We start from the raw sequence: 27,535 nt of genomic DNA on the forward strand, positions 1-27,535 counted from the left end.
TTTTCCGAGATCCTTGTTTGTGTTGTACTTGCTCTCTGATGTACATCGCTTTGGATAAAAGAGTCTGCTAAGTGAATTGTAGAGATGTTTTGGTAGTAGCGCTGGAGCAAGGAAAAAGGCTAAATACTATGGATGCTGATTTACTCTCCTCCAATATTTCCTGCGTGCCGATGTGACCTGGAGTTGTACAGTTCATAGAGGGGAAGGCCTGTTGCAGCAAATTGTCATCTTGTCCCTTAAAAGAATACACACTATAATACAGTCATACATTTAGGAATTGAGTTGCTAATCTGCTGTCACAAAGGAGAGGAAGTCATGACCATATGTGTCTAATATCAATTATCTTTATTGAAGCATGAAGCACAGGAACATTGGCTGGTTCCCCAGTGGTTAAATGGTTGATAGATGATAGCCTCAGGGTTCTAATTTTGCCTCGACAGCAGCAACAAAAAGACAGACCGAGGTAGAGACTGGCTGGTGAACATATCGTATTTTCTGCAGAAGTTGGTGGAGAGCAAATATGAGCTAAGAGCAGAGAGACTATCGGACTTTCATCTGTGGACACAAAAACTGATCCAAATACAGCAAGGGATCATAGGGCAAGGTGTAAGCATTTCGTTATCAGGGCCATCATCCTCATATCTTCATGTTTAATCTCTGAGCCAAAGTGGATTTGGAAAAAGGGCAGCTTAAGCCACACAGGGATTTCTATGATTGGAACAGCACGATGAAATAACAACCACTGAGGTGTAAATTGGAATAAAAACCGCACAACAAGACCATCAAACAGTTTGACTCGAGCGTGGCAGGAAAGCTGAAGCGTGACGCTCTCTTGCTGCATGCAGCCAAAGCCTCCATCCCTCCGCTCTCTCTCCCAGGAGGAAACAAACACGGCTTGCCTGAATCACAAAAAATAATTTACACTCTCTCCACACTGTGATGGTGGGATTTTAAAATATAGACTGATTAAAAACGAGACAGAAGTCCGGACTTCTCTGCCTAACCTCTCGGTTCTACAAGTTAAAGCATTTTGAAAAGCAGTGATCGGAGAAGAAGAAGAAAGTCTGAGCTCAAACGTCAGCCTGCTGGGATGTATGGAGGAGAGAGTGGGCAGTGGGCGACTATATTTACAGCTCTGACTAACAGCGAGCCGGAGATCTCCCTCCACATCTTCTCCATCTCTTAATCTTTGTCTATTTTGAAAACACTGCAAGCCAGATTCACGAGGTAAAGCCTAGCTGTAGATTAAAGTGTCCTTCAAATAAACACTACTTGGTCTGGCTTTGTCAGAAATAGTTGCTTATGTTTTTACATTAAGGCATTAATAAATATTAAAGCCCCTGTAAGGAGATTTGATCTGGTAATGGTACTAACTGGAAGTAGTACTGGTTCCTCTATGTGACCTATGAAAACAAGGTAGGTTGTCAGACGTGGTGAATAACAGCACAGTAAAGAAACAGCCTTTTAAACGTTTGCAATGCCAAAGATGTATAGTGAGTTGTATTTAAGACATTCAAATTAAATAAAGGAACACACACACATGGAAGATCATCTTTATCCACAGAGGGCGCTAAAATCAACACAATTTAAAAGTTCCTCATAGAAGCTTTAAAGGCTTTATATGTGATTTTTTGATCCAGCAGATGTCGCCCTTGAGCACCAGCATGAAACCAAAACAACTCGCGGTGCATTGTTGAGTTAGCATGCTAATGCTAGCAATCTTTATTATGCTCGTATCTTCACACTGCATGTACATTTACCTGAAATGAGCGTGATCTAGAAACACAGTTAAGCAGTGAGTACAGTATGTTATTCTTCTTTTCTCTAGTCCCTCAATTAAACAACTTTTATATGCGAGGGGAGGAGTCAGCCGGCCGTCCCGGCGATGTAAACAAACTGAAGATAGGACTCTGAAAACTCTGAAAACATCACAGACAGTGGGACTCGGGTGTTACACCCATTGTAGACAGTCATGACTCACAGAGTTATTTTCAGAGGATATACTTGATTTATATTATATTTAAGTGTGAAAAATCGCATATAAAGCCTTTAAGGTCCCCCGGACTATTACCTGCAAGCACCCTGGTAAAATGTCCGCATAGAGGTGGGGTGAGCTGATGTGTGAATCCAGCAAGAAATATTCAGTAAAAAAATCCCCACAAGCAAGTTGGCGGGGATTATGACGTTCATATCATGAGTACATTGATTGGCTGCTGTCTTCTTGCATGCACCAAAGTCTGCTTCAAACTCAGGAGGTCCTTTGTTCCTGCAGCAGTCCCATATTTTAATGAACATTTTTAGTTGTGTTTCTGACTCATGGCTGTACATGATTATTCAAATGGTTTCAGTGGTGTTTGTTGTTTATTTTTTTTGTTGTGTACTATGATGTACTGTCGATATTGTTTGTTGTGTGTGTGAACTGACCAGGTGACAAATGAGTTTCCCCGCTGGGGATCAATAAAGTTTTCTAATCTAATCTAAGCTAACGTCGGACTCTGTGGCTTCACCTGTCATCTTGGATTCCCGCAGCGTCTTTATAATGTCGTGTCTTACCTCTTGATACTTCACGCTGTGAGGGACATACAGTATGTGGGGAAAAAAAAGCAAATAAGGAAGATTTTATGGGCAGGTTTTTCCTGAACTTGTTTGTGAATTTTCAAGAGTGCATTTTGTGAAAACAGCTTCAGAGACTATCTCAGCAAAGATCAACAAGACTGACCAGCAGCTCAAGTACTGTACTTACTGCCCGGACACAGGAGCTGCCCACTCAGTCACTTTGATGACATGCTTTCAGAGCACACACACTGCCAAGTGCTTTCCCTCTAGGAATTATATAATTATATAAAACCTGAGTGATGTGACTTTTTTTTTTTAAATTCTTCACAAAATAGGTGTTACCTTTGCTATTATTTCTTCATACCTTTAAATGTCTTGCCGGCTTGGTAGCAAAAGAGGTTTGTTGGAAGAATGAAGCCACTTTCATGTCGACATATCGTGCAAAATATTGATAGTGAAAAGATTAGAAAGGACAGACGAACAAAACAGCTGTTCCCCTGTTGGCCAATGTTGTTTCAAAAAAGTTGGAGGCACATTTTATTTATGATGCATGCTAAACACAAAGAGAACAACAAAGTATAAAAAGTGAAGAATGATCATTAAACATTAATGAGGAGATCCAGAGCATAGACAGAGGCTGGAAAACATCCAGAGGACGGTGCTGTGTGTCCTAGAGTCACTGTAGTGCATCGTAATAACACAGCATCTGCATATACATTCATCATGTGACTCCTTTGTTTTTGTGCTTTTGTTCCTGTTTGAGTTCAGATTAGGAACAGGAAATGTTCAGGTCTGATGTGGGTTTAAAGGCAGCGTAAACATGGTTCTGTCTGATAAATGTGTTTTTATTTAACGTCTTGTCTGAAGCAGCTTAAACCTCTGTTTACTGTGTGTCACCTTCCATCTGACATCTTTGGATACTAAACTAAAACCCCACCTGTTCTATGTTTCCAGATTCGACCTGTCTGACCTGGACAAATTCTTCGACAGCAAGACCAGGAGCTCAATAGTAAGTATTGCTCATTAATAATAGTAATTAATTTGTTCATTTGTAGCCGAAGCATTTTTGGACAACACGGTGTTCATAGTGTTGAAGCGTTTCTAAGTCTCTCTCCTGGTTGACTTGTGACCATGGTGGCAGCTGTTCAACACACGTAGCCATGTCCTGAAGCCTATCCTCTTAATTCTGTTCTACACTCAGTGGGACCATCAATTACAAAATAAGATCATGCTGTATTGAAGAAGACCTTAAAGTCACAATTAAGCCCATGAACTCATTAAGGATATTTTACTGAGGTAATAAATTAACTGAGAAGTAGAAAGAAGTAGGGACTTTATTCACATCCAGATCCCTACAATCAGACTTCTTCCTGCATCCTGTGGAGTCTTTCCTTATAGTTATTAGAAATAAAGGTAAAATGCACTTTCACATTGACCTCCATTATTTAACTAAGGTCGGACATCTATTTATGATTTACAGTCTTTAGTACATTGCGATGTGACGCTAAGCTATAGGATAACATATGATACAATATACGATGCTATGTATGCTAAGGGATAAGATATAATGTGATGCACAATATAGATACTTTATTGTCCCATTCTGGAAATCTGTCTCTATTCCATTGCTGCACACATCACGCTGCCTCTACAGTACAATCAATAAAATAAAATGATAGAAACAAACACAAACTCTCATGTACACAGAGAGGCACTTACGAGTGTAAACCACAAACAACAGATACTGCACAGCATTCACGTAAAAAAAAAGCATTAATAAGAGAAGAAGATGAAAAAGATTATAAAAGATAAGAACACAATGATGCAGTTGCACAACCTATATACACTCCTTATTCAGAAACATTAATCCTTATGGTCTATATGATGAAGACAAGTCAAGTTTCTTGGAGACCGTGCTGTATTAGTGAACACAATGACCTCTCCTCCATGCTCCCCAGAACCTAAAACAGTAGAGGTTGTGTAGCCCACTTTAATGTTTAATTCAGTCTTTTGGATTATAACAAAAAAGACGATTGAGGATCATTGACGTACTCATCAAATCAGAATTAGAAAAAGGCAAACTAGCTTAGCTCGTGGTTGAGGAATAGACGAAGGGTCCTATCCGACGTCCGGCTGCCAGCGTCTTGGCACGCAGTGCAGGCCTCTTTCCTAATTTCAATTTGACGCAGGTTGTGATTTTAACGCCTAGTTCCAAAGCGGTTTAATTAGCAAATGAGCTTGCATCCCTGTTACCGCCAAGGGGTGTGTTTGTCTTAAAATGAGGTGTGGTCAGGCGTAAAGGTGGCAGGTTTCTTAAAAGCCATACCCTTATTTAATAGTGAACACACAGAACATGAACAGTGTCTGGAGGTTTTAATTATTAATCTGGTTATGATTTTGTGCCTCATGCTGTAATGTTCACTCACTTAATTTGGAGAGGCACTGATCGTTCATCAGGTTGTTTCAATGGTTTGGTGTAATATTATTTAAGTCATTTAAAATGAAATTGTCCGGAATTCGTCTGTCAAAGAATAAAGACTGATATCAGAAATGTAAATAAAATGTCAGCCTGCAGACGCCAAGATTGTGCACCACTTGACGAGCAAAATGTAGTTGGACACAGCTAAAACCGCTTGAGACAATGAGCTTTACATTGTTACAATAGAGTCTCAAAAGGAGAAAAAAAAACATAACGCCACCCTCAACACGCCTGTCAAATCCAGCAGATCGGTTTTATCACATCGATATTTTAGCTGGCAGTCGATGACGGTTGATGAAGAGAGGAGAGCCTGCAGGAGATGGGAGAAGCCAGACGATAGAAGTGCGAGCTCTGAGGCTAGAACCAATCATCTCCCCTGAACAGCCTCCTCGCAGTCAGCCAATGGCGCTATAGAGTCACCTGCAGCCAATCACACAGAGATTAGAAACTAAAGCACATACTAATACATAGACAAGGGTATATGTTTGAGTAAAGTGCAGAGAAAATAAAATATAGGGCGAGCGATATATTAAATGTATGGTTTTTTTTGGTATTGTGTAGAAAAATGTGTCGTCTGCATAGACTGAACCACACACAGACGTGTTGTGTGCTTGTATTTGACAGGAGCACAAAACATGACTCTGCATCATACATGTGCTGCTGCATTCAATTACACACATACACCCACACAGGCCTTTTAGCGCCTGACTAATTACTGGCTAAAGGGATTTTCTTCTCATTATTGGTGGGCTCCTTGTTGAGCTCCGGTTCTCGTCAATAAAACTGTGTGAAGGGCTGCATGTTGTACTCTCTGAGAACAGGTGTACTGCAGTTCGCCTGCACTAATGAATTGACCTCTGGGATTATGCAAGTAAATATCCAGCTTCTCATCCTCCACAAAAATCTTACTTTTTAAGACTGACTGTGCTTGGTTTAACGAGGTTTTAATGATTTGTTGTGTCTCCAGGTCTATGAGGTACTGAAGAGGACAAGATGCATCAGAGGAAAGTACCCCATGGGTAAGACCTCCGCCTCTTTCCTCTTTACGAAATAAATCTACAAAGGAGCTTTTTCTTCATCTTAATTTTCCCCAGAGAAGAGGTGTGATTATCTCTGCCATGTGTCAAACCTTAGCTACTTGTACTTCTCTGTCATAGTCTCAGTGAAGTGTTGGCTGAAAGTGGCTGATAACCGGTGAGATTATCGGCCTTGGCTGAGTTCGACAGTCTCTTGAGAGTTATGTAATTGTCAGATGAAGAATATATATAGGAAATATGTTCAGGGTGGTTTTTTTGAGGCAGAAAATACAACATCAATAGAACAAAAAAGAAAATGGAAAAGGGCAGATTGAAGAGCAAATAAAGTGAGAGGACACGTAGAGAGAAACCAAGGCAGTGTTTGTTTAGCAGTGAAAGTATGCACAGAAACAGTTTGTTACATAAAGCTGCACAGAATAAAAGTAGTAAAAAGGAACAAAACTTCTGCACTCTTCGTTGCATGCTGACTCATTCTGTAACAGAAGGATATCAGGTGATGTTGAAATGTTATCACCTTTTTGGATTATTTTGAAACAGTTCATTTACGCACCCCCTGCTGTTTTTGATGAAGTGATCACCATTAGTGTTTTCACACACTGGGCAGCTATGTGTTGGTAGAGTCAGTCGTCTCTCAACCTCAAGGTCGAGGGTTTGATCGACTCCTGCAGCCACATGTGCGATGTGTCCTTGGGCAAGACACCAAGTTGCTCCCGCTGCTTTGTTGGCGGCGTATGAATGTGTATGAATGGGATTAGTTACTTCTGATGGTCACTTTAGATAGCAACCTCTACCATCAGTGTGTGGACGGGTGTGAGTGGGTAGAAAAGCAATGTTCAAGGTCGGATGCATGTGTGAACGCAAACGTCAGACATTTTCACCCCAACTTTATCCAGACTTTTTTCCTGCCAGCCCTCAACCAATCAGGGCTTTGCCAAGAGTTCAAATCCTTTACGTCATTTTGACAACATGTTATAGAGCGCCACAGGAATGAGTCCTAAAACCCGGAAGTAAGTTACCGTTTGAGCACCATGGGGTCTAACGTCTAAAAGTCAACGGGGATTTTGAATGTGTTTGTGGTTAGGCGCCTGAAATAAGGTCTGTGGTTAACACAAGCTGAAGAGATGTTGGTGTTTTGTTAGACCACATAAACTACGTTAGGTAATACCTCCACTTGTGAATTTTGAAGTTTTTACGCGTCTTTAAAAAGGCAGTCGCTAACAAGTGGCTAAATGTGACTACAGCGGTTGTCGGGGACATTAAACGTCATCACGCCGGACACAGAGGGCGGGAACTCTCTCACTAGTCGGAGATGTCTCCTGTAGGTTTAATCTTTAGGTTAAGGTGAATATTATGTTAGTAAACTATTTATTAAGATACGAGGATTAGTTTATCGGAGATCATCCGACCGCGGTGTAGTTAGCTTGTAGCATAACGTTAGCTTTTTACTTCTGTCGGCCGCATTAACGCTTCAAACATCATAAAAATGGCGTTCATCTGTGAAGATTATCCTGCTGAACAAAACGCCTACGCTTCAGAAACGTGTGTTTGCCACAGAGATTATTTTCTGCAGTTATCCAAAATCCAATGAAAACATCCCATAGGAGGATTCTCGTTAGGCCCCATGGTGACGCTACTTCCGGGTTGGCCTACAAAAATACGTCATATGGTTTGTTCTCTATAATCGTCAATCAAGAAATTCTTGTGGGCAAATTCTTCACCCCAGCAGTTAGCACACTCATGGTCCTTTAAAGTACGTATTGATGGACTGATGAAGGCTCTGCACTGTAACGCGTCCGTCGTTGATCTGCACGCTGCTGCTCTACCCAGACAATAAACACTTTAAAGGACTGAGTGTGCTGACTCTTCTGTTTTCTTTGTTCTTCTTTAGCCACACCCCCAACCCTTAGTGGTTCATATTGTTGTCTCTAAGCTAGTGTTGGAGTTCTGGAAATCAGTCTTGGTCTCAACATCCGGTCTGGAGTCGACTTTTTGAAGGTCGAAATCAAAAGCATTTTGACTCTGTCTTATCTTGAACTGGGCGGACTCCGGATTTTGAAATTAAGACCGGTCAAGACCATCGCTGACGGTCTGTTTTTTTCCACGTCATTACTTTGATTCGAAGGAAAACGCCCATTTCTAAAATAATTAATAACTTCAATTCATTCATAATTAGATTTTCATCCCCCGGTTACATCCGCAAACCTTCCCAGTGGTACGGTCTAAATGAGTGACACGCCCGCTGCACACAAGTCGATGATTTTTCATTGATATTTATGGTCTTGGTCACGGAGCACTCTGGTCTTGGGTGTGATTCCACATAAGGAGAAAAAAGTCACATTTTCTTTTCACGGTACGATTTTTTGAGGTGCACTTAGTTTAACAACAAGTGGTTTACATGTTGATGTCCACAGCCTGTTTAAGTGTGTAAGACTTTGTTTCAGTCATGACTTCATGTTAACAGATCTCATAAATGACTTTAGTGGGTGTGATCCATTCATCATTGAAAGGAATGAAAACAATGACAAAAAAAATATCCAGGCCTTATAATGAGAAACCCAAGTTAGCCTTTGAGGTTTGTTGTTGCGATGTGCAATAACAAACAATTAAAAACCCATGATACGTCTTCTTTGTCTGATCTTTAAATAGGAAATACTCATCAGTCATTTCTTGGTTTAAAGCTCTGGATGTGTTTGTAATCCCGAGCTCGTCTTCTGAGTTTTACATCGCTGTGTGTGACTTAGTGTGCATGCATGTGTGTGTGTGTTTGTTTGCTTTTCTCTGCCTGCATCATAATATGTTGAATAATCCTCTTTCAGGGATCACCAGTCTGCTCGCTAACAGCGTCTACACATCTGCTTATCCCCTGCATGATGTGAGTATCTGCATCACACCTCATGGAGGTTCTCCGGTCTGAGAACAGCTGATTAATTACTGTTTGTTTACATAGAGTGAATTATTACATTTCAATTAGTCTCTAATGTAAATATCCACAGAGCACCTGCTACTTTCACTCTGTGATTTATGTAAAATGAATTCATATGTGACTAGCATGAATCACATAGTGTGTGATACGTTTGTGTTTACAGTAAAGGCATTATTCATTCTAAGTACGATGAACAGAGTGTGTTCAGTTTGTCTTGTGGGGTGTAAACGTGTGTGTGTGTGTGTGTGTGTGTTTGTCTATCACAGGGAGACATCGAGGGAGTGAGTGCAGAATCTAACGACAGGAAGGTGAGTCCACCTGTGAGATGTCACACTTTAACCCTTTTCACACATACGGAAATCTCCTGAAAAACTCCGGAGATTTGGCTACGTGTGAACGCAAACAGCCGCATTTTTCGTGCGGACTTTACCCGGAGTTTCACCGGCCAGACCCCTAGTATTTTATCCGCAGAATATCCGAGTGAGCTGATGTCTGAACGCGGCCGCATATACTCTGGAGATTTTCAATTCGAGCCAATGGGACCCCAGTGACGTTTATATACAGTGACCGGCTAAAGTGTCTGCACGCGACCTCTACGATCTCCGTGCACGTAGTTAAACGTCTGCATTCTGTTTTCTGTTCCTCAGTATGTTGTTCTCCTCTCTTTTGTGGATGTTGTCATTCCATTGGATTACACATAGCATTGATATAAAGGTAAATATTCTCATTATAACGTTGTGTAGCGGACTCTGTTGCTTCGGCCGCTACTTCCGCGTTGTTTATTTACGTCACGTCTTACCTCGGGAAATCCCCCGCGCCCCCTCCCCATCTGACAGGGAAAGCCCCCCCCGCTGTGATGAGCATATCTGAACGGCTTTACAGTCAACAAGCAAGCGCTCCATTTTCTTCAACCCAAAGCAAATATTGATAACAAAAACAACCAACCAATTAAGGGCCTGTGTCCAAAGAAAGTGCTTTTTGTGCTGTCAGCACTCGTTTTTCAAAACAAAACCAATGTAGATCAGCGACCTGAGCGCAAGCAATACAAGGGGCGGCTGTGGCTCAGTTGGTAGAGTCCTTGTTCAATCAGAAGGTTGAGGGTTCGATCTCCGGCTCCTGCAGCAACACGTCCGATGTGTCCTGAGACACATAACCCTGAATTTAAAATGTATGAATGAAGGCATATTTGAGAGGCTCATCTGGAAATAAATGAAGTTGTTGTAATGAGGCACCGTCTTTCAATTAGAAAAAAAATAACCCAATGATTCTTTTATACACGCTATTTTACACCTCAGTAATCTCCATTAAGATGAACACATTAAGGCAGTAAGATTCTCTCTCTCTCACACAGATGAATTTATAAAGCAGAGATTTTATTTTCCATTTGTTTAATTGGGTTTCACAGCTTCCTTCTTAACAAAGCACAGTAACACAACATTCACACGTGAGTCAAACACTTAATGCGTCGCACCATGAGGGAACGTTTTGTAATAACGAGTAAGAAAAGCACGACAGACGAGCGGGGCTAACGCGACAGCTGCTTTTAAAGTTTCTGAGATTTTGAGTTCCAACTGTACGAGAATAAAAAGAAGCAGACGATGTGAAGGAACACAAGAGCTCAAGCTGAGTCTGAAGTCATGTCCTCCCCTGCTAACACTCTCCATAATTATACTGTAGGCAGTGTGTCACTAAGGCAACAGCCTGATAATCCCCCCCCCTCTGTTGTTCTCTGTATAGCTGTAGCTCGGCGCCTCCACAGCAGCACACGTACATATTTCGCATTACACATGTTTTAAGGAATGGTTTCTCCTCGGCTGTGATAGATTTTTAAATGAGGTGTTGGTTTTCCCTCGGGCTTTTTTTCCTGCTGTTACCGGCCGTCTGAAACGCTCCTCCGGGGGCTGCCTCCTGTGATTTAAAACCTTCACTTCTTGCCGCTCAGCCCGTTGCACACAGAGGGTGTGATTGTGTTTGTGATTTGTTTCACCCTGATTTATGTTGTCGTTGCCTGGTTTGGGGGGGAAACTACCAGAGCACAAAGCCAGTGAGCTGATTGATGATAATTGTAATGACCTTATCTTACAGCTGTGATTTACATATAAATATGTTTGACCACGAGGTACGACATCCCACTAAGGAACATCCATACACACTAACACACACCGACATGCATCTGAGAGCACACTGATACACTCCTTCTAGATACCATCATATATTAAAGTAAATGTGTAGAATGAGTAATATAATGTCCTTAAACTTACAGGCGGATGTTAAACATGAAGTAATCTTTACAAAAACAGTAAATGAGGCATTTTGAAATACATTTCCCTGTCGAGGTTACAGAGAGAGCTGCAGTATTTTGCAGTATGTTGGCATTTGCAGTAACTCAATCAATCTATGCATTATATACATACAGGTTACTCAACCAAGGACCATAAGGGTGATGTATTGTATCTTCAGATGCACTGTAGGCTGTAGGCAGCTTGTTGGTTGTGGTTGGTTAAATAACTTAATTAAAATAAACCCGAGTTGATTCACTGTAAAAAACGAGGGTGTTATTTCCAATGAGGAAATTCTGTTTGTGTGGTTTTGATTTACTGCCTTTAGTCTTTCCAAATATCTCATCTGATGCCTTCATTCAGCACGGACATGCTCTGAGCAGATAAAAGGGAGGAGTTCTCCAAAGGCAACACTGTGACACTGTGATGACAGTTTTTGCCTTTTCTGTCCGACTATAACAGCACTACGTGTTTATCAGCATATTTGTGGTCCCAGCAAAAGAGCAGACGAGAACAAACTGGTCACAGAAAAACAAAAGGAAGCAGTTTCTTTAAATTCACAGAGATCACTTTCTCACATCAGCTCCGGCCGACTTCACACAGAACATTTACTCGGGGAATTGGAGGGAAAATTCCAGGTAGTCGGCATTAAATTGGAGTGAAATATTCGTCTGTTAATGACATTAATACTCTGATTAATTTCTTACATCACAATAACAGATGCTACAGTTGTGAGCATTGTCAAGATTTCTGGGCCCCATAGAAAGATATCACCTTGGGCCCCCTCCACCACAGCCTCATGCAGCCCTGTGATAACGCTTTAACCACACCTCCATCAAACAAAAGTGACAGATTAAAAGCTTTCAAACTAGTTTGTCAGAGTTTACCTCCTTCAATACTTTTTCAATGTGATCTAGTGTGTGCAAATGTAGATTGATCTAAATCAAGAGTCGAGCTGTGGTGCTGAAAAAACGGATCCAATTCAAAAGTGCAAAAAAAAAAAATGGAGTTCCTCAAGTGTCACCCTGAGGCTGGCTGCAAAAGCCCCAGAGGTCACATTAACGCCATAATTAGGAGCGTGGCTGATTTGACTGACAGATGTTGTAGCTGTTAGGGTGCTTATAAGGTCCGCCTACCTCCGCGTCTGTTTCTAGGTTACCAACAGTTAGTCGGAGGCGGTATGTCCAATTGCAAACATCATTATTTGGCTTCAAAAGACCAATAGGTGACATCAATGAGACCTAGTCCATGTTCTATAAATATTTGTTCTAAACATTAACATTTCTATTATTAGCATAAAACACACCAGCAGTGTTCTTCCAACAGTCTGCGACGCGAACGAGCATCGGTGACAAAATCAGCTTGATTGACTTGCTTCCTATTGGGGAGTCCTAACTGCCTTGTGCAGCGATTCTACCGTTATACCCGTTTCTATTTTCCTCTCTGCTGCTCATGGACGGACAAGGAACGAGAGAGGAGGCGGCTCTACAAGGCTCTAGCACTTGTTTTACAGTGTTGTTCTTTTTTTTTTTTTTCAATTGTCAAAAAATTGCAGACAAACTCCTGCACATTGTCTAAATCTAGAAAATACTATTTCCACAGTTTAGCTCCATCCAAGTGTGCGCGCCCTGCCCCACGTGGTCAGTTTGTGGAGCGTGAGCGCAGCTATGATCAGCTTGTACACACGGGTTCACAAGATCACAGGAGAACTACAAGATAACGTGGGAAACTAAAAGATAGTGGAAACTTGGAGAGTGGAGACATCCACATCCATGATTCATCAGTACATCATCAATACAAAGCACCACACTTCACCTTCAAAACAAAAGCACTAGATGTCATACCGTTTGCAAGTGGAAAAAATTAAATATTTAACGGGTGCAGAGTGGACAGCGAGCGTCCATTGCACGATGCGACGTGGTATCTGATGCGCCCGTGCTGTTAGGACACACACAGTGTGAGTGGTGAAAACATACTCCCACTTATTCAAACTGTGGAGACATTGTTTATTGATACACAATGAAAATCTCCCTGGTAACCCAGGACGATTTCCTTTTTTTTTATTCCTATGTTCATGTTTTCCAACATACAAGCGTTGCCTCAAGACGTTCAGAATAGAAAGTGTTTGGAGGGAACTCAAATCAATGAAATCAAAGTACATTTTATCCCCAAAGGAACTGATTCACACGCAGAAACTGAGCGTGAGCAGTTTTCCTCTAAACCGTTTGTTGCACCTGACATCAAGATCTCATGTGATCTCAGGATGTATCACCTTTCCTAAATCAGCAGCATTATGTGTGCATGTTAAGGACAATGCTGTGGGAGTGGGAGGAGGGACACATACAGTTGATATGATGATTGTCTGCCCACAGCAATGATGTGTTACACATTGATGAGCTGACAGAAATCCCTCCTGGAATTCACTTATGTTAAATAAATCCTGATATGTTGTCAGGCCTGCAGCTCTGTCCTTAATTGCATTGATTGTTTTTTGTTTTTTTTTGTCACCAGCACCTTCTTTGGATGTGTGGAAACGTTTTTCTCACTATACACCACAAGCTCAGTTGTGCTCCTGCAGAAAGAACAGTTAACTGTGAATATGCAGAATCAGTGGGTTTATATTATCATACTTTTATCAGCAGTGCATTAGAGAACAGGCTGTGATGCTCCGTCGTGCGTAATGTCAATAAACCTCCACAGAGAGAGAGAGAGAGTGGACGGTATGGATAGTCACTGATAAAGAGTGAGTCACATTGTATATTAATGAAGGTTGACTCTTTTGTTCCCCTCACAGCTGCTGTACGAGGAGTGGGCCAGCTACAGCGTCTTCTACAAGTACCAGCCTATCGGACTCATCAGGTCAGATCCATCGCTCTGCTCTCGTCACACCCCGTCAGTTGATTACAGACACATTTCAGCAGCTTTATCTGCCTTCACCTGCCTGCATGGCAACAAGTACAGCCGAGGACTCTCACGGGCTAATTGATGCTCCGCTTGATGCGCATGCTCATTGAGTTTTCTTATCAAACCCTCTTGAGCACTGATTTAGCACATCACTAATAGACACCACAGAGAGATTCAAGGAGATTCCTCGCGCAGATTCATGTAAGATTCATGCCAGTAGCTTAGCTTGCTTGTATTTAGATTCAGATTGATTCACTAGGTGAGGGGTCTCCTCCTCTACAGAACAAGCACACCTCGTTGATAAAAGCACTTTTCATTAAAAATCAGTGTTTCTCTATTGCTCCTCAGGAGGGGCTGTGAGCTGAGCTGATGCTGGTTCTAGGGGCTTAACTTGATTTAGGTTTGGATTCATTCAGTGTTGATTGTTTTCGAGGTATTTACCTGGACCTGAGTTATCCACAACAAACAGACCCGGGGGTAGAAACGGGTATTAAAACTGAATAAGGTTTATAAAGGTTTATATTAAAAAAACACTAAAAAAAACACTCCTCAGCTTTATAGGCTGCAAGCCAAGCGTAAGCTGACTCAGGCTCACTGAGGGACTCAAATTTCTCATCTAATTAAGTGATTTCAACACAGTTTGTTGTGGTTGTTTTTACGACAGGCGAGCTTGAAGGAGTTGTTTATTAAAGGTAAAAACACAACAGTTATGTGGGCAGATTGTGCTGTTTGGTTTCATGCTGAGTTGGGGGAAGAATTTACAAAAAGTGGAAGCATGTACTGAAAAGAAATCCAAGACTGTCGCCCGAACAGTATCATTTTAAATTTTTAAACCTTAATCCTTTTTCTCCTCTCACAGAAAGTATTTTGGGGAGAAGGTTGGATTATATTTCGCCTGGTTAGGAGTGTACACTCAGATGCTGATCCCCGCCGCCATTGTCGGAGTCATTGTTTTCCTCTACGGCTGTGCCACTGTCGATGACAACATTCCCAGGTACAAACCACACACACACAAATACATCTTTCACACATGCATTCGTGTTTTTGTGTTTTTTTTGTGGATCTGCAAAAAATAAAACAAACCAGATTTTAATCAGTCTGGCGCCTCAATTAAGCCATGTGCAATTGAAGGTCAATGTAATAGACAAATGCAATCTGAATATTGGGAAATTCTGTCAATGGACAAATTACAACTCTGATAATCTATATTCCTCCTCAGTAAAAACATGTGTTATGAATAAAACTGATTTACATTTGAATCATTTCTCTCTTTCATCCCTCCCTGTTTTTGCCAGTATGGAGATTTGTGATCCCAGGAATAACATCACCATGTGTCCGCTGTGCGACCGAGCCTGCAGCTACTGGAAGCTGGTGACAGCATGTGGTACGGCCCGAGCCAGCCACCTGTTCGATAACCCCGCCACCGTCTTCTTCTCCATCTTCATGGCGCTCTGGGGTGAGAACACATTCACACACAATCATGCAAAAACAGCAAAACAAAGAGTCGGATCGACGAGTGCAGCATGATAAATACAGCCTGTGTAACTGCACATCGCTGGAAATGTTCCAGTTTAACAGACAGCACTATTAAATCAATTCAGTAGAGATTGTGCAGTAAACAAGGAAACCTCACCCCAGGCGTACATAAAAGTTACTGTCTTAACCCACGATGATAACTCCTGAGTAAACACAGGACCAGACCCCCTCTGATGTCCTGCCAAACCATGCTGCCATCTGTTAGCAGCAGCAGGGCCTCAGACCAGGGAGGTGTTATGTGTTAGAGAGAAGCTGGTGTCTGACGGAGTCACAGCTCCACAGCCATCTGGGATTCACCTACTGACGGCATGAGGTGGCAGACTTACATAAGCTTTGCACCCAAGGTATCCTGCATTTAGAGTTAGCAAAGGGGCGACATTTGTGTGAAGGAAAAGGATGCATTATTGAAAAGAAAACATTTATCCACCCAGAGTTGTGTGTATCACTCAGTGCACGATTCATTTTGTGTTTGATACGTGTCAGTGTATCTGCAACACTTCAATCATCAAGCTAAGCATATGGCGAGATCAGTTTGCGACAGATGTCACTGATGTTTAACATTGACAAAATAAGCCTTCGTTATCAGAGACTTAAATAAGTTCCTCTCTGGGGGGGCGCGTCAGCCTAGTGGTTAGTGCACACGCCCCATGTACAGAGGCTGTGGTCCTCCAAACGGGCGGCCCCAGTTTCAAATCCTACCTGTGGCTCCTTTCCCGCATGTCATTCCCCACTCTCTCTCTCTCCCCGATTTCTGACTCTATCTTCTGCCCTGTCTCTACAATAAAGGCATAATAAACCTGTTAAAATAAAGAAAGTCCCTCTCTGGTATGCACCCTGACCCTGCTGACACGTCTGCACATGCCTAGGCCAAAAAAAATAACATTATCAAATCCTCTCGAGACGTGGATTATGAACACACACAGTATGTGTCACCAAGGGGCGTGTCCAGAGGGGTTGCCAGGGGTGGTAATGGCCCCAATTAAAAATCTGATTTGGCCGCCCAGGTGCCCCCGCCCAGGTGCCAAAAAACCCTCAGAGTGTTCAAATAATTTTGGCTGAGTTGCAACAGCCAAAATTGTGTTGAGTCCTTTCAGAATTACACTAAGAAGATTTATGTGTTGCCATTCTTTTTTGTTAATTAGACTTGGATTTGATCAATGGAGACAGAAAGGTTCGATAGATGAAATTCATTTGTAGTATTATAACACATAAACTTCATGCCACCCCTGCATAAGCCAGTGTTTCAGTTTGGCCACTTCATTCAAAAAACAACCTGTTGTAACCTCATGCTCATCTTATGAAAGATGTCATGTCCCCGCTCTATGCCCGTGTATATTTTTTTCATGGTGAATTTATGGGAAAAAGTATCTAGAGGCAAATTATGAGCTTGTTTTTAGATACTGTTTCTGATTGTTTCTGCAGCCGTTCTCTTCATGGAGCACTGGAAGAGACGACAAATGAGACTCAACTATGTCTGGGACCTGACGGGCTTCGGAGAGGAGGAAGAGGTGAGATACCCCCCACAAATAACATTTCTTTAAATGCATGTAGCTACCCTTGTGCTCTTCAGAAGCTAACAAAAAGACCCAGATCAGCACCTCTGAACGTATTGAAAAATGTATTATATCTACTTTACAAAAAAGGTACATGCATAGAATATGTTCTTCTTGATGCACGAATTAATCAAAATAAATACAACATCTTAATCACTCATCTGGTGCTAATGGTTTGGTTTTATCCGTTACCCCCATTCTCATGTCTCAGTGTGATTTTTACGCTAATTGTTAGCTGGCTGTAGCTTCACATTCAGCCTTTAGATTTATGCGAACGATCCGCTCATTTCACTCTTGACAAGAAAGTAAATATGTTTACATCCCAACATGTCTCAAATCACCAAAACAATACCTCTCATCTAAAATGTTGTGATTCTACTTTATATAAAACTCTTCATAAAAATCATACTGAAAAAGCTAATTCTAAAAGCTAAACCAAAACTGTTCCTCCATTACAAGAAAAGTATGCTTTAAAAAACAGTGTTAGCCTTGGAACAATAGTCAGTCATTACTTATGGCTGATTGAAAACTTGTACAGCAACATTATTGCTGTAAGGTGCTAGTGTGTAGCCCCGTTTAATAAATCTCTCCTCTATGGCTGATGTTCATAAATCAGTGCACACATGGTGGATTGTGATGGATTGACCAGCAGGTATCTGCAGGTTGATTTCGGGCAAAGTGAAACAAAAAGCTGTGCAGATAAATGCAAGAAAAAAAGTTGTTAAGGCTACATAGTTTATTAAATTGCGAATTGCAAGATGCAGAAAAATTCCAACTCATTCGCGTTCTTGTGAACCGTTAAGCTCCCCATTTTTTGCAAATAATAAACAACTTTCTTAAAAACATAGAGATTGTATAAAGAATGGACAGCGCAACACCTAGCCTAAAGTGAAGTCATAACATTTAGAGCTCCCCCTACTGGCTGAATGCAGGACATAAAAACCCATCCTCCTTAAAAGTTAACAGAAGAGACATCATTCAGACTTTAAAATCAGAATACATGACAAATTTCTGTCACGCTGAGAATTTTCCAGACTTAAAAAAAGAAAGACAAAATGTACATTTAAGGGAACCAAAGTAAAATATGTAAGATAAAATATGAGGGAGAGTCGTGCGCTTGTTTAACATTTATGATTTTTTTTTTGGTAGAAAGCTTTCAAATTGGACTTGGAGTTTGGGGGGAAACCACTTTTGGATGCCCCCTCCCACTTCCTTACTCTATCAAAGTTTCTTCATGAATATACTCTACCTCAGGCTTTTTAGAATCTCATTTCACACTATTTGATACAGAAAACATCGACTCCTTAAAAAGCACAGTCACAAAGAAGGCCGACATGAGCCCACAGGTCAGGATATGCAGATGAGAATTCCTCCTCTGTAGCTCTGTAGTGAGTCAGCCCTCAGCGAAATGTTCCCACACAAACACCACAGCCTCAGACATCTGCATTACATCTTCCTTTCCAGCCGTATCTATGCAGATTGATATGATTTTACTGTCATTTTACTGTTTGGATCTCTACAGCAGGTGACATGAATGTGTTTGTGAAAACCTCTGACTGACATCTTCTCCTTGTGTGTTTCTGTGTGTGTTGTGTTTTTACAGGAGGAACACAAGGTTTGCATCCATCTTGTTTTTATTTCTCGCCGTCTTGTCATTAAAACTTCTCTTTCTTTGATAGTTTCTGACCCGTCATGCAGCCGCTAACAGCTAACCTTTCTCCCTCAAGGTTTCTAACAATCTGCCTCAGGTCTTCTCACTTCAATACTTCTTTAACTCTGTGTTGCATTGTTTGTCTTATTTCATTTCCCTGCAGCTCTCCTCTTCCTCTGACACTCATCCTCGGATGCTGTGATTCTCTCAACACGTTGCTTTAGCTGTTGTTTGTTGCCGACTGACAGCAGCAGAGCTGACGAGACATTGGTTGGCTTTTATCACTTTTCTCTTCGACTTCTTCTTACGTTAACATTTTCCCCTGTGACAGAAACAATCATGCCCTCCACACAAGGGTTTTCACAATGTCAGATTTTTTAATCTTCAAATACAATTCAAGCAATATCGATACCAGTCTAGATAGCAGCAAAAATTCAAGACCTCGCCAACCAATATTGTGTCATTTATTTGCAGGCGAATTCATGCACACTGTCTGCAATGTTTCAGTTCCTTTAAAGAAAGCGAAGCAGGTTTCTAGTTCGGCTGTTAACTGCTGTGAAATGTCTCGCTCTATTACAAAAAATCTCTATCCGAGTAGTTGGCATACCAGTGCTGTCAGGCGACGATAAAGAAAAGATACTGGTGGTTATATTTATCTTGAGGATGTTTTGAGTTCTTTGCAGGATAGGAGCTTAAATCATTTTTATAGTTTTTTTAATGGTTTTAACGCTCGTTGTTTTAAAATTTACAAATGCTGGATGAGTAATATCCCTGAAAAAGCTGGATCAAAGAGGACCAGTTTTTCTCCCTGCCTGTCTTACATCCACACATTGATAAAGAAACCGTGCAGTATACCTGGTGCAACATAAGAGCTGCACATGGTTTCCTCAGCTCCAGTCCAGGCTCTCTCAGCTCAGCCCTTATGGGGCCCACATGGACATGTTGGCGAGAAGACAGCGGCATGTCAAACCAATACGTTTCTCAAAAGCCTGAAAATATGCTCCTCCAAAAACCTCCCATCCTTGTTTACAGACCGGGAGGGATTAAACGGGCAACGTGGCTGACCCAAATTTTGCGACCTATATGTTCTGATTAACTAAACGTTCATTTTATATACGCTGCAGATTTTACATCCTAATTGTAAAACCTGATGAGAATCTGAAGCTTAACTAATAATAATGATAGATATGTGTAAAGAGAATACTTATTCATAAGATATAGTTATTAGGGGTGTAACACAGTTCAGTTTGTACTGCGGTTTGGGGGTCACGGCCCGGTCCGAGTTCGAGGCTTTTATTGTCAGGAGGATGAGCTGAGTGGAGCCGGGTGAGCCTCGTCTGCTGCTGAGAGGAGAAGCCAGCCACTCACATACCTGCAGGAGAAAGAGGAGGGGGAGAAAGAGAGAGAACCGAAACAGAATCATCACACTCTTAGGGCTCAAATATACTCGTTTTGTCAGCCATGCGTTTGCGTAGACAAGCTGCTGCGTGTGCCTTGCCTTTGCCCTGAAAAACATGTTTCGTTGCTCTCTAAGGATAAAAAACATTGTTGATTTTGTACATAATATTTTATGCATGTTTTGAATCATTCTGTGATCAGATGAGGGTATACAACACAATCGTTGCAGAGTTGGTCTGTAATGCAGTCCAGATTAAATGTCTTCTTTTTCACTGGTTCGATCTCCACTCGGGAGTCTCTGTCTGTCTCGCTGTACATTAACCGGACCTTCAGGCACAAACCACAGCGTCTAACCCTCAGCTTTGTCTTCTCATGATGCTGTTTCCTCTGCATACGCTGCACGTCTTTACTCCGGGGGAGGTGGGGGGTGGGCCTTGGGATCTACTTCAGACCCTGCCCTTCTTTTTCTTCCCACGCCTCTTCTTGGACTTGGGAGTCGATGATCTGCTGAGACTGGCGCTTCAGCTCTTCTCGCGAGAGGACGTCGGCTTCGTATTTCTCGCCCCTCGTCTTCCCCCTCAGAGAGGTCGTCATCGCCCCTCGGCCTTGACGGAGAAGCCTCTTCCGTGTCTCTCTTGATAGCAGGCAGGTTTTTTTTCCCCTGAAGCTTCTCGCGCAGAACCTCCAGCTTCAGCTCGCACTCACCCAGCAGCTCCAGAAAATACTCGAGAGACACCGTAACCCTTCTGTCCTCAGGTAGTTTAAGTCTGTCAGCGAGTCTCTCCGACCACACCCGGATGAAAACAATGGTTTTATCAAGCTGATTGGGGTGCTCTGTGCTGGCATCAAAACGGCGCTGCTGAGCCTGCAGACGCTGCTTGCAAAACGTCCAACATCTGTTTGTCCCTGCAGAGCTTAGCCGCTGTTCTTTCCTTCATGTCCTGAAAGTTTTGGTTTAGGATCTCCCTCTCTTCCTTCAGTTTCTGCAGCACCTTCTCATTCTCCTCCTTCTCATTCATCAGGTGTTGCCTTCTGTCTTTCTGTGAGATTCTGTCTAAACTGGTGACTCCGGTGGCCTCGTTAATGCGCTGAAAGGCCTGGTTCAAAGTGGACCTGGCTCTCTCCTCCTCCTCGTCTACCATCATGGTGCTGCTGCGCTGGGCCTGGCTGCTCAGCTCTTCTCTCTGCTTAGCTTCTCTCTTTTTACTGATTTCTTCAGCCTGGGCCTGGAGCTCCTTGAGCTGTTTTCCCCTTGCTGACTTTAGTGCTCTCTGCCCTCGTGATCTTCTCGGTGTAACTGCTTTAACTCAGCCTTTGAAGACCCTGGACTGCAACTCTTCAAGCTCTTTTCTGTCCTTCTGCCTTTCTGCTTCCATTTGTTCCCTCTTGGCCGGGTGACCCAGAGCCTCCTCCTGCAGCTGACTGATGGTCTCTGTGCTCGGAGGCTTCGAGTCTCTCCACCAAAATGCACTCTTCCTCAATGCTGTGCACGCACTTCTTCAGCTCGGACAGATACTCGCAATCATCCTCCTGTTTCTGAGTTTGAACATCAACAGAGTGTGTTCCTCCTTGCTCCTGGCCCGGGGCGCTCGTCGACTGCATTTCTAGAACTTCTACACGAGTACACAAACACACAGATATAACACAGACTTTAAATGTTCATCTCTATCCCTCAACAACAGCCACATGGAGGGTTGTTTACCGAAAGGTCCAATATAGGAAAATAGTACTTCTCACATCTGTCTCGTGCGACAGGTGCACACGAGAGTTATGTGTAAAAAAAAAAGTGCACGCAAACCTCTGCACACATTTTTAACATGCAGAAAAGCATTCATCGGCAATGCTTCAGCACTCGGCCTTAGAAAACGAATGAAGGCCATGAATGCATTTTTCCACGTTGGACAGTGTGCAGAGTTTGCACGTTCGTCAAACAACAGGTGTATTCAGGAAGATAAACACTTATCTATGGATCAGTTTGAAATGTTGCACAACATGCTGTGTTGTCTTTTTACCCGGTCAGATGGATATCAGACTCTGTGTTTACACAACAGACTCAAACTAAGACTGGGGGAATCATTCAAAACACCTAATTGGTCCTGCAGTTTGATTAACTATTTATTCCTGATCATGATTGTTATTGTTCCTGTAACTGTCAGAGGTCAAAAAGCTCCAGCGACACTTGTAGTATGAAGATCAACTTTATTAACAAATTAGACCGACGCGTTTCGGCTTGAGGCCTTCATCAGGGTCATCCTGTCGGAGGGGCAGGACAAGCTGATAGTTCTAGTTATTCTGAACGAGACAGACGCATTGGAACAGAGGTGTCAAGTAAGGTAGAAATTTTGAGTATCTATACTTTACTGGAGTAATAATTTTTCAGCCGACTTTTTACTTCTACTCCTTACATTTTAAAAATAGCCTCGTTACTCCTATTTCATTTTGGCTTGTTTTCATTCCTGCTTGTCATCGTTAAAAAAACCAAAAAAACCTATCCAGATAAATCGCGCCATCCGGATAGAGTGAATTTGATTGTGGTTGGATGAGAAGTATAAACATATACTATTCCGACACGCTGTGGCACAGCCTAAGCTTTCGTCCTTAATGGCATTTTTTTCCCCCCTTACATTACTTTTACTTTTATACTTTAAGTAGTTTTGAAACCAGTACTTTTACACTTTTACACTTGAGTAAAAAGCTTGAGTTGATACTTCAACTTCTACAGAAGTCTTTTTAAACCCTAGTATCTATACTTCTACCTGAGTAATGAATGTGAACACTTTTGACACATGTGCATTGGACACAGTGTGACACTATGTGCAAATCATCTCTAACTTTCATTAGATAATATTCATCTCATTCATCCATGTGTCCCTCAGTGACTCCAGTCTGGAATCTTGGTATGTTGAATGACGAGGATTAAACGCTGTGATAAGCGTTGACACAATAACCCTTAGTGCACGCTGTTCTTTAAGTTTATAGGAGTTAAAAGTCGTCTCTGGATGGTGTGGAATTACCAACATCAGTGTTTGTCTTTGGTTTTATGTGCTTCACTTAATCCTGTCATGGTGGGCTGATGCATTTCTCTCTTTTCATGCACAGGGCAAAGAAGTCCAACTTTTACAAACTTCATTCAAACTATTAATTTCAACATCTCACTCCAATACCTAAGTATGTTTTCTCTTTTAGGACCACAACCGAGCTGAGTACGAGATCAGAGTCATGGACAAGAAGATGCGCCAGGAGAATTCTGAAAAGGTAAAAATGGATTTCATCAGTAAAATGTTTTGGCTGTGTGTTAGAACTTCTTACATGCAAATGCAGATGAAGGTCTTAAAAAGGTAAATGTCATCTTTCAGAGGTCGCACATTTAGCCAGCAGATTTAAGATGACTTTATTAGGCCCCGTGTCCACCTAGCGCCAGCGTCTTTTTTGTCAATGATTAGAGAGTGTTCGCCTGGAGAAAAAAAGCACCCAGTATTTTTCTCTTCCCAGCGCGCTGCCTTTTTTTGTGCGGCCGCTACGATCGCTCAAGTTGAAAATATTTCAACTTTTCAGAAAGGTGCTGTTGACGTCACCGGCGCCCTTTTCCAAATGTAAGATATTCCCTGTAGTACAAACGGGGAACCGGGGTTAAATTCCTGATATTTATTCAATATTTGGTAGTTTTGAGCAGGGCTGAAGTTGTTTAAGAGATGTATGCAAAAAAAAAAGTAGAAAAAAATATCAATCTGTTCTATTTTTATAGCAGTTTTTTGGAAGTGGACATTTTTGTCCTGAGTGATTTAAGAGGGTAGTAAATTAAACTGATGCCTGAGGGTTAACATTCTTCTAGTCTTGCTCAAAGCACTTTCACACTGCCGGTCACACCTACACATTCACACACTGATGACATTCACACACTGCTATGTTAAGTGTCCATCAGTATTAACTAATCCCATTCATACTAATCCCATTCATACTGATCCCATTCATACTAATCCCAGTCATGCGCCGCCGCCAAGGCAGCGAGAGCAACTGTCTTGCCCAAGGACACATCAGACGCGTGTCTGCTGGGGATCTAACCCCGGCCTTACGGTTGAGAGACCGACTCTACCACTGATCCACAGATATGTGATATCTCTGTTGATATCACACATCACATATTCACCCCAGTACATGTAACAGTATTCATTGTTTTGTGTAGATAAAACTGAGTTTGGGGACACTATCAAGCTTTTCAACAAACGGTGATACGATTGATGAGATTCAATATAAAAAGATCAATACAATACGATTTGATACGATAAGATATGATACTGTACAAAACGATGAGATACAATAGGATATTGTATTTGTATATCTATTTGATACGGCATGACACATAACAATACAACAGGATACGACATGAAACAACCCGAAACAGTACAATACTGCGCGTCACAACATGGCATGGAGAGGCACAATACGATACGACGTGATGAGATACGACACACTTTACTGTCTCTTTGGGGAAGTTTGTCTCGGTATGGAAGTGCTGCTCACATTCCGCAGCCTGCACAGATTTATCAACAAATAAAAAACAAGAAAAAAAAAAAAAAATCAATCCAAATATAAGCAGAGAAGCACGAACAACATCCAGCATATTGCACCTCGAGTAACTTGAAGTGGGCATAAAGGAGACTTCTAAATGCTTCACTTTGCATTCGGGGGGACTCTGTACGTCCTAGTGACGGTGAGAGCTCACGGACGAGGATGTGAGACAGGTCAGACAATCCTCCCCGTGCCTGCCTGACGACACTATTACACATATTAACCATCATTACAATATTGCACCGAGCAAAGTGAAACATCGTCTTACAAGTCCATTTTACAGGTTTGACAAATTGTGCCACAGCTGTATTGTCGTCAATCTTGCATTGCATCTTGGGATGTGTAGTTCAGCGTTACCTCACACAGTATACGTCTCATTGTAAGAACGGCAGGAGAATGTAGAGACATGTCTTGATGTAAAAAAGATCTGACGTGTTCTGACGCCTGCAGACAAGGCTCTGAGTCAAGCGTGTGTACAAGATGATTACCCTTCTGCTATTGTTTTAGTACGAAGGTCACGTCTCACTCCTTATTAAATACACAAGAGGACACACACACACACACACACACACACACACTGGCCCTGGCTCTCTGACCCAATTCTCAGTAGACTTGAATGTGACATGATGGCTCTGGGCGGAATTAGCTGTGCTCCAATGCGGCCACATACTGTGCGTCTGTGTGTGTGTGTGTGTGTGTGTGTGTGTGTGTGTGTGTGTGTGCTGTGTGTGTGTGTGTGTGTGTGTGTGTGTGTGTGCTGTGTGCATCTGTGTGCCCAGAGCATTAGAAGCTGCTACTGACAGAAAAACATGAGGCCATGACACACACATCAACACACTCACAGGTCCAAAATACACAAGGCGGCGTTCATGTTTCTGATATTGTTGCACCTTATGACCTTCACATAACCCTGTGTTTTTGTGTGTGTGTGCGCGCGCTGTGTGTGTGTCTGTGTGTTTCAGGCGGAGAAGCAGAAGCTGACATGCATGGACAGAATGCCGGCTTACCTGGTCGTTTTTTTCACGATGTGCTTAATGGTGAGTCTCCCTGCCGTCTTGCATCATCAGCTTTTGTATTTTTTGACATTTGGAGGGATGACGTGTAAATTTGAATTCCCCTGAGTTCACTTTAGAGTCAGACAAACACTACACACAGGGAGAGCAGGATTTTATTTTTTCAAACGTTTTCTATGAAAAAGCAACAGCGAATGAGAGAAAATGAAACACAGATTGTAAGGTTTCAGAAACAGTGTGATTCTCTTGTTAGCTGACTCACCAACAATGACCTGCTATAGAAACGTTAAGTCAGGGTCTATTGAGATGTGTCTACCTGTTAACTTGAAATTAGCTTAAAAGGACATTAGCAGCACTTTGTTTCAGCTATCATCGTTTGTCTGAAACAGCTAACGGATATTATTAAAATCAAGACAAATCTCCACCTCTTCTCGCTGTTCAAATTGAAGCCAAATTGCCCCACGCGATGCAGATTTGGAGCCAGAGTCTGCACGGTAGGGACCGACCAGCTGGTGTAGCTACGGTATTGACTTCCCAACCTGTTTTATCTGTAAAGAACCAAAAGTCATATACCGATAAATCAGGTGGTTACAGTCCACACCAGAACAGATTATTGTGTCAGTGTGCAGCAGACACTCCGGGTTATGAAATGTAATGACTCTTGTGTTTGTTATGTTTCCTATCAAGTGTGCCCTCTACTCTGCTAAGTTCGGTGCACACTGCAGCACAGGTTCTACATTTGTCAACCAAGCTGTCAATCACGCGGTGTTAACTTCTTTTTATAACATCTAACAACTAATTTAAACTTCTCAGAAAAGTGAACACTTTGACCATTGTCTTATCTGTAAACATGGTGGAGGCGGAGCTTATGACCTTTACTGTAACCAATCGGTGGGACGAGCTCCACATATTTTGGCTTCACTTTTGGAGAGCTGCCGTGCCTTCCATCTTTTTATACAGTCGAAGGTTACAGCCAAAGATCAACCTCAGGTGAAAACTGCAGTTCTTGGTGTGTCCACTTGAGGCTGGTAGCAAAAGCAAAGGAATCCCCACTAACGCCCACGATTACCTGCCCATTTTAACAGCATGTTTACAGCCCGGACATCACGTTTTAGCTCATTTCTTTATTGGTTAAAACTCAATTTGTTGTAGCGCACCCATTTTGTTGATATTTAGGCCTTCAATTTTGTATATTTTTGCATACATTAAGGAGGGCCTGATTTGACTGCCAGCTGGATGGTTGTAGCTGTTTTGTCAGGATGCTTAAGGCCAGCCTCAGCTCCACCTCTTCACCTGCTGCTAGATTGATCAGATGTTATCTTGAGATAGAATTTCCGATATGAAGACCGTCATCAATTGGTTGCTCCAAAAAGCCTTTCAGAAACTGATTGTTGATGTCACTGAGACTATTTCTACATCCAAGTCTGTGGTTACAGCTAATTAGTCACAGGAAGAAAAAAAAGCACCAGTAGTATCCTTCAGTTCAACTTTTATACAAGCAGCTTTGTAAAAAGTTGAGGGATGAAGTCATATGAGGCTGCACTTGTTATTTCTGTGGTTGATCAGCATGTTTGTAGATACAGTTTGAATGTTAATGAGGCCGCCCCCCCCTTCCAACATACCGCAGCGCTTCAGCT

At 42.1% G+C, this 27,535-nt stretch overlaps 1 protein-coding gene across 2 annotated transcripts in view; it reads left to right on the top strand.

Moving 5' to 3' along the window:
• Window positions 1-27,535, top strand: part of LOC132970374 (anoctamin-1-like) — an 88,408-nt gene that overhangs the window by 37,345 nt on the left and 23,528 nt on the right. For both annotated transcript variants that reach the window (XM_061034628.1, XM_061034520.1), the window contains exons 6-15: window positions 3,511-3,565; window positions 6,003-6,054; window positions 8,889-8,944; window positions 9,262-9,303; window positions 14,069-14,133; window positions 15,038-15,172; window positions 15,474-15,634; window positions 17,137-17,222; window positions 23,503-23,571; window positions 25,848-25,922. In XM_061034628.1, coding sequence (XP_060890611.1) covers window positions 3,511-3,565; window positions 6,003-6,054; window positions 8,889-8,944; window positions 9,262-9,303; window positions 14,069-14,133; window positions 15,038-15,172; window positions 15,474-15,634; window positions 17,137-17,222; window positions 23,503-23,571; window positions 25,848-25,922 — 796 coding nt within the window. The remainder of the gene's footprint in view (window positions 1-3,510; window positions 3,566-6,002; window positions 6,055-8,888; window positions 8,945-9,261; window positions 9,304-14,068; window positions 14,134-15,037; window positions 15,173-15,473; window positions 15,635-17,136; window positions 17,223-23,502; window positions 23,572-25,847; window positions 25,923-27,535) is intronic.

The sequence above is a fragment of the Labrus mixtus genome, chromosome 1, assembly GCF_963584025.1.
Source record: "Labrus mixtus chromosome 1, fLabMix1.1, whole genome shotgun sequence".
Taxonomy (NCBI): domain Eukaryota; kingdom Metazoa; phylum Chordata; class Actinopteri; order Labriformes; family Labridae; genus Labrus; species Labrus mixtus.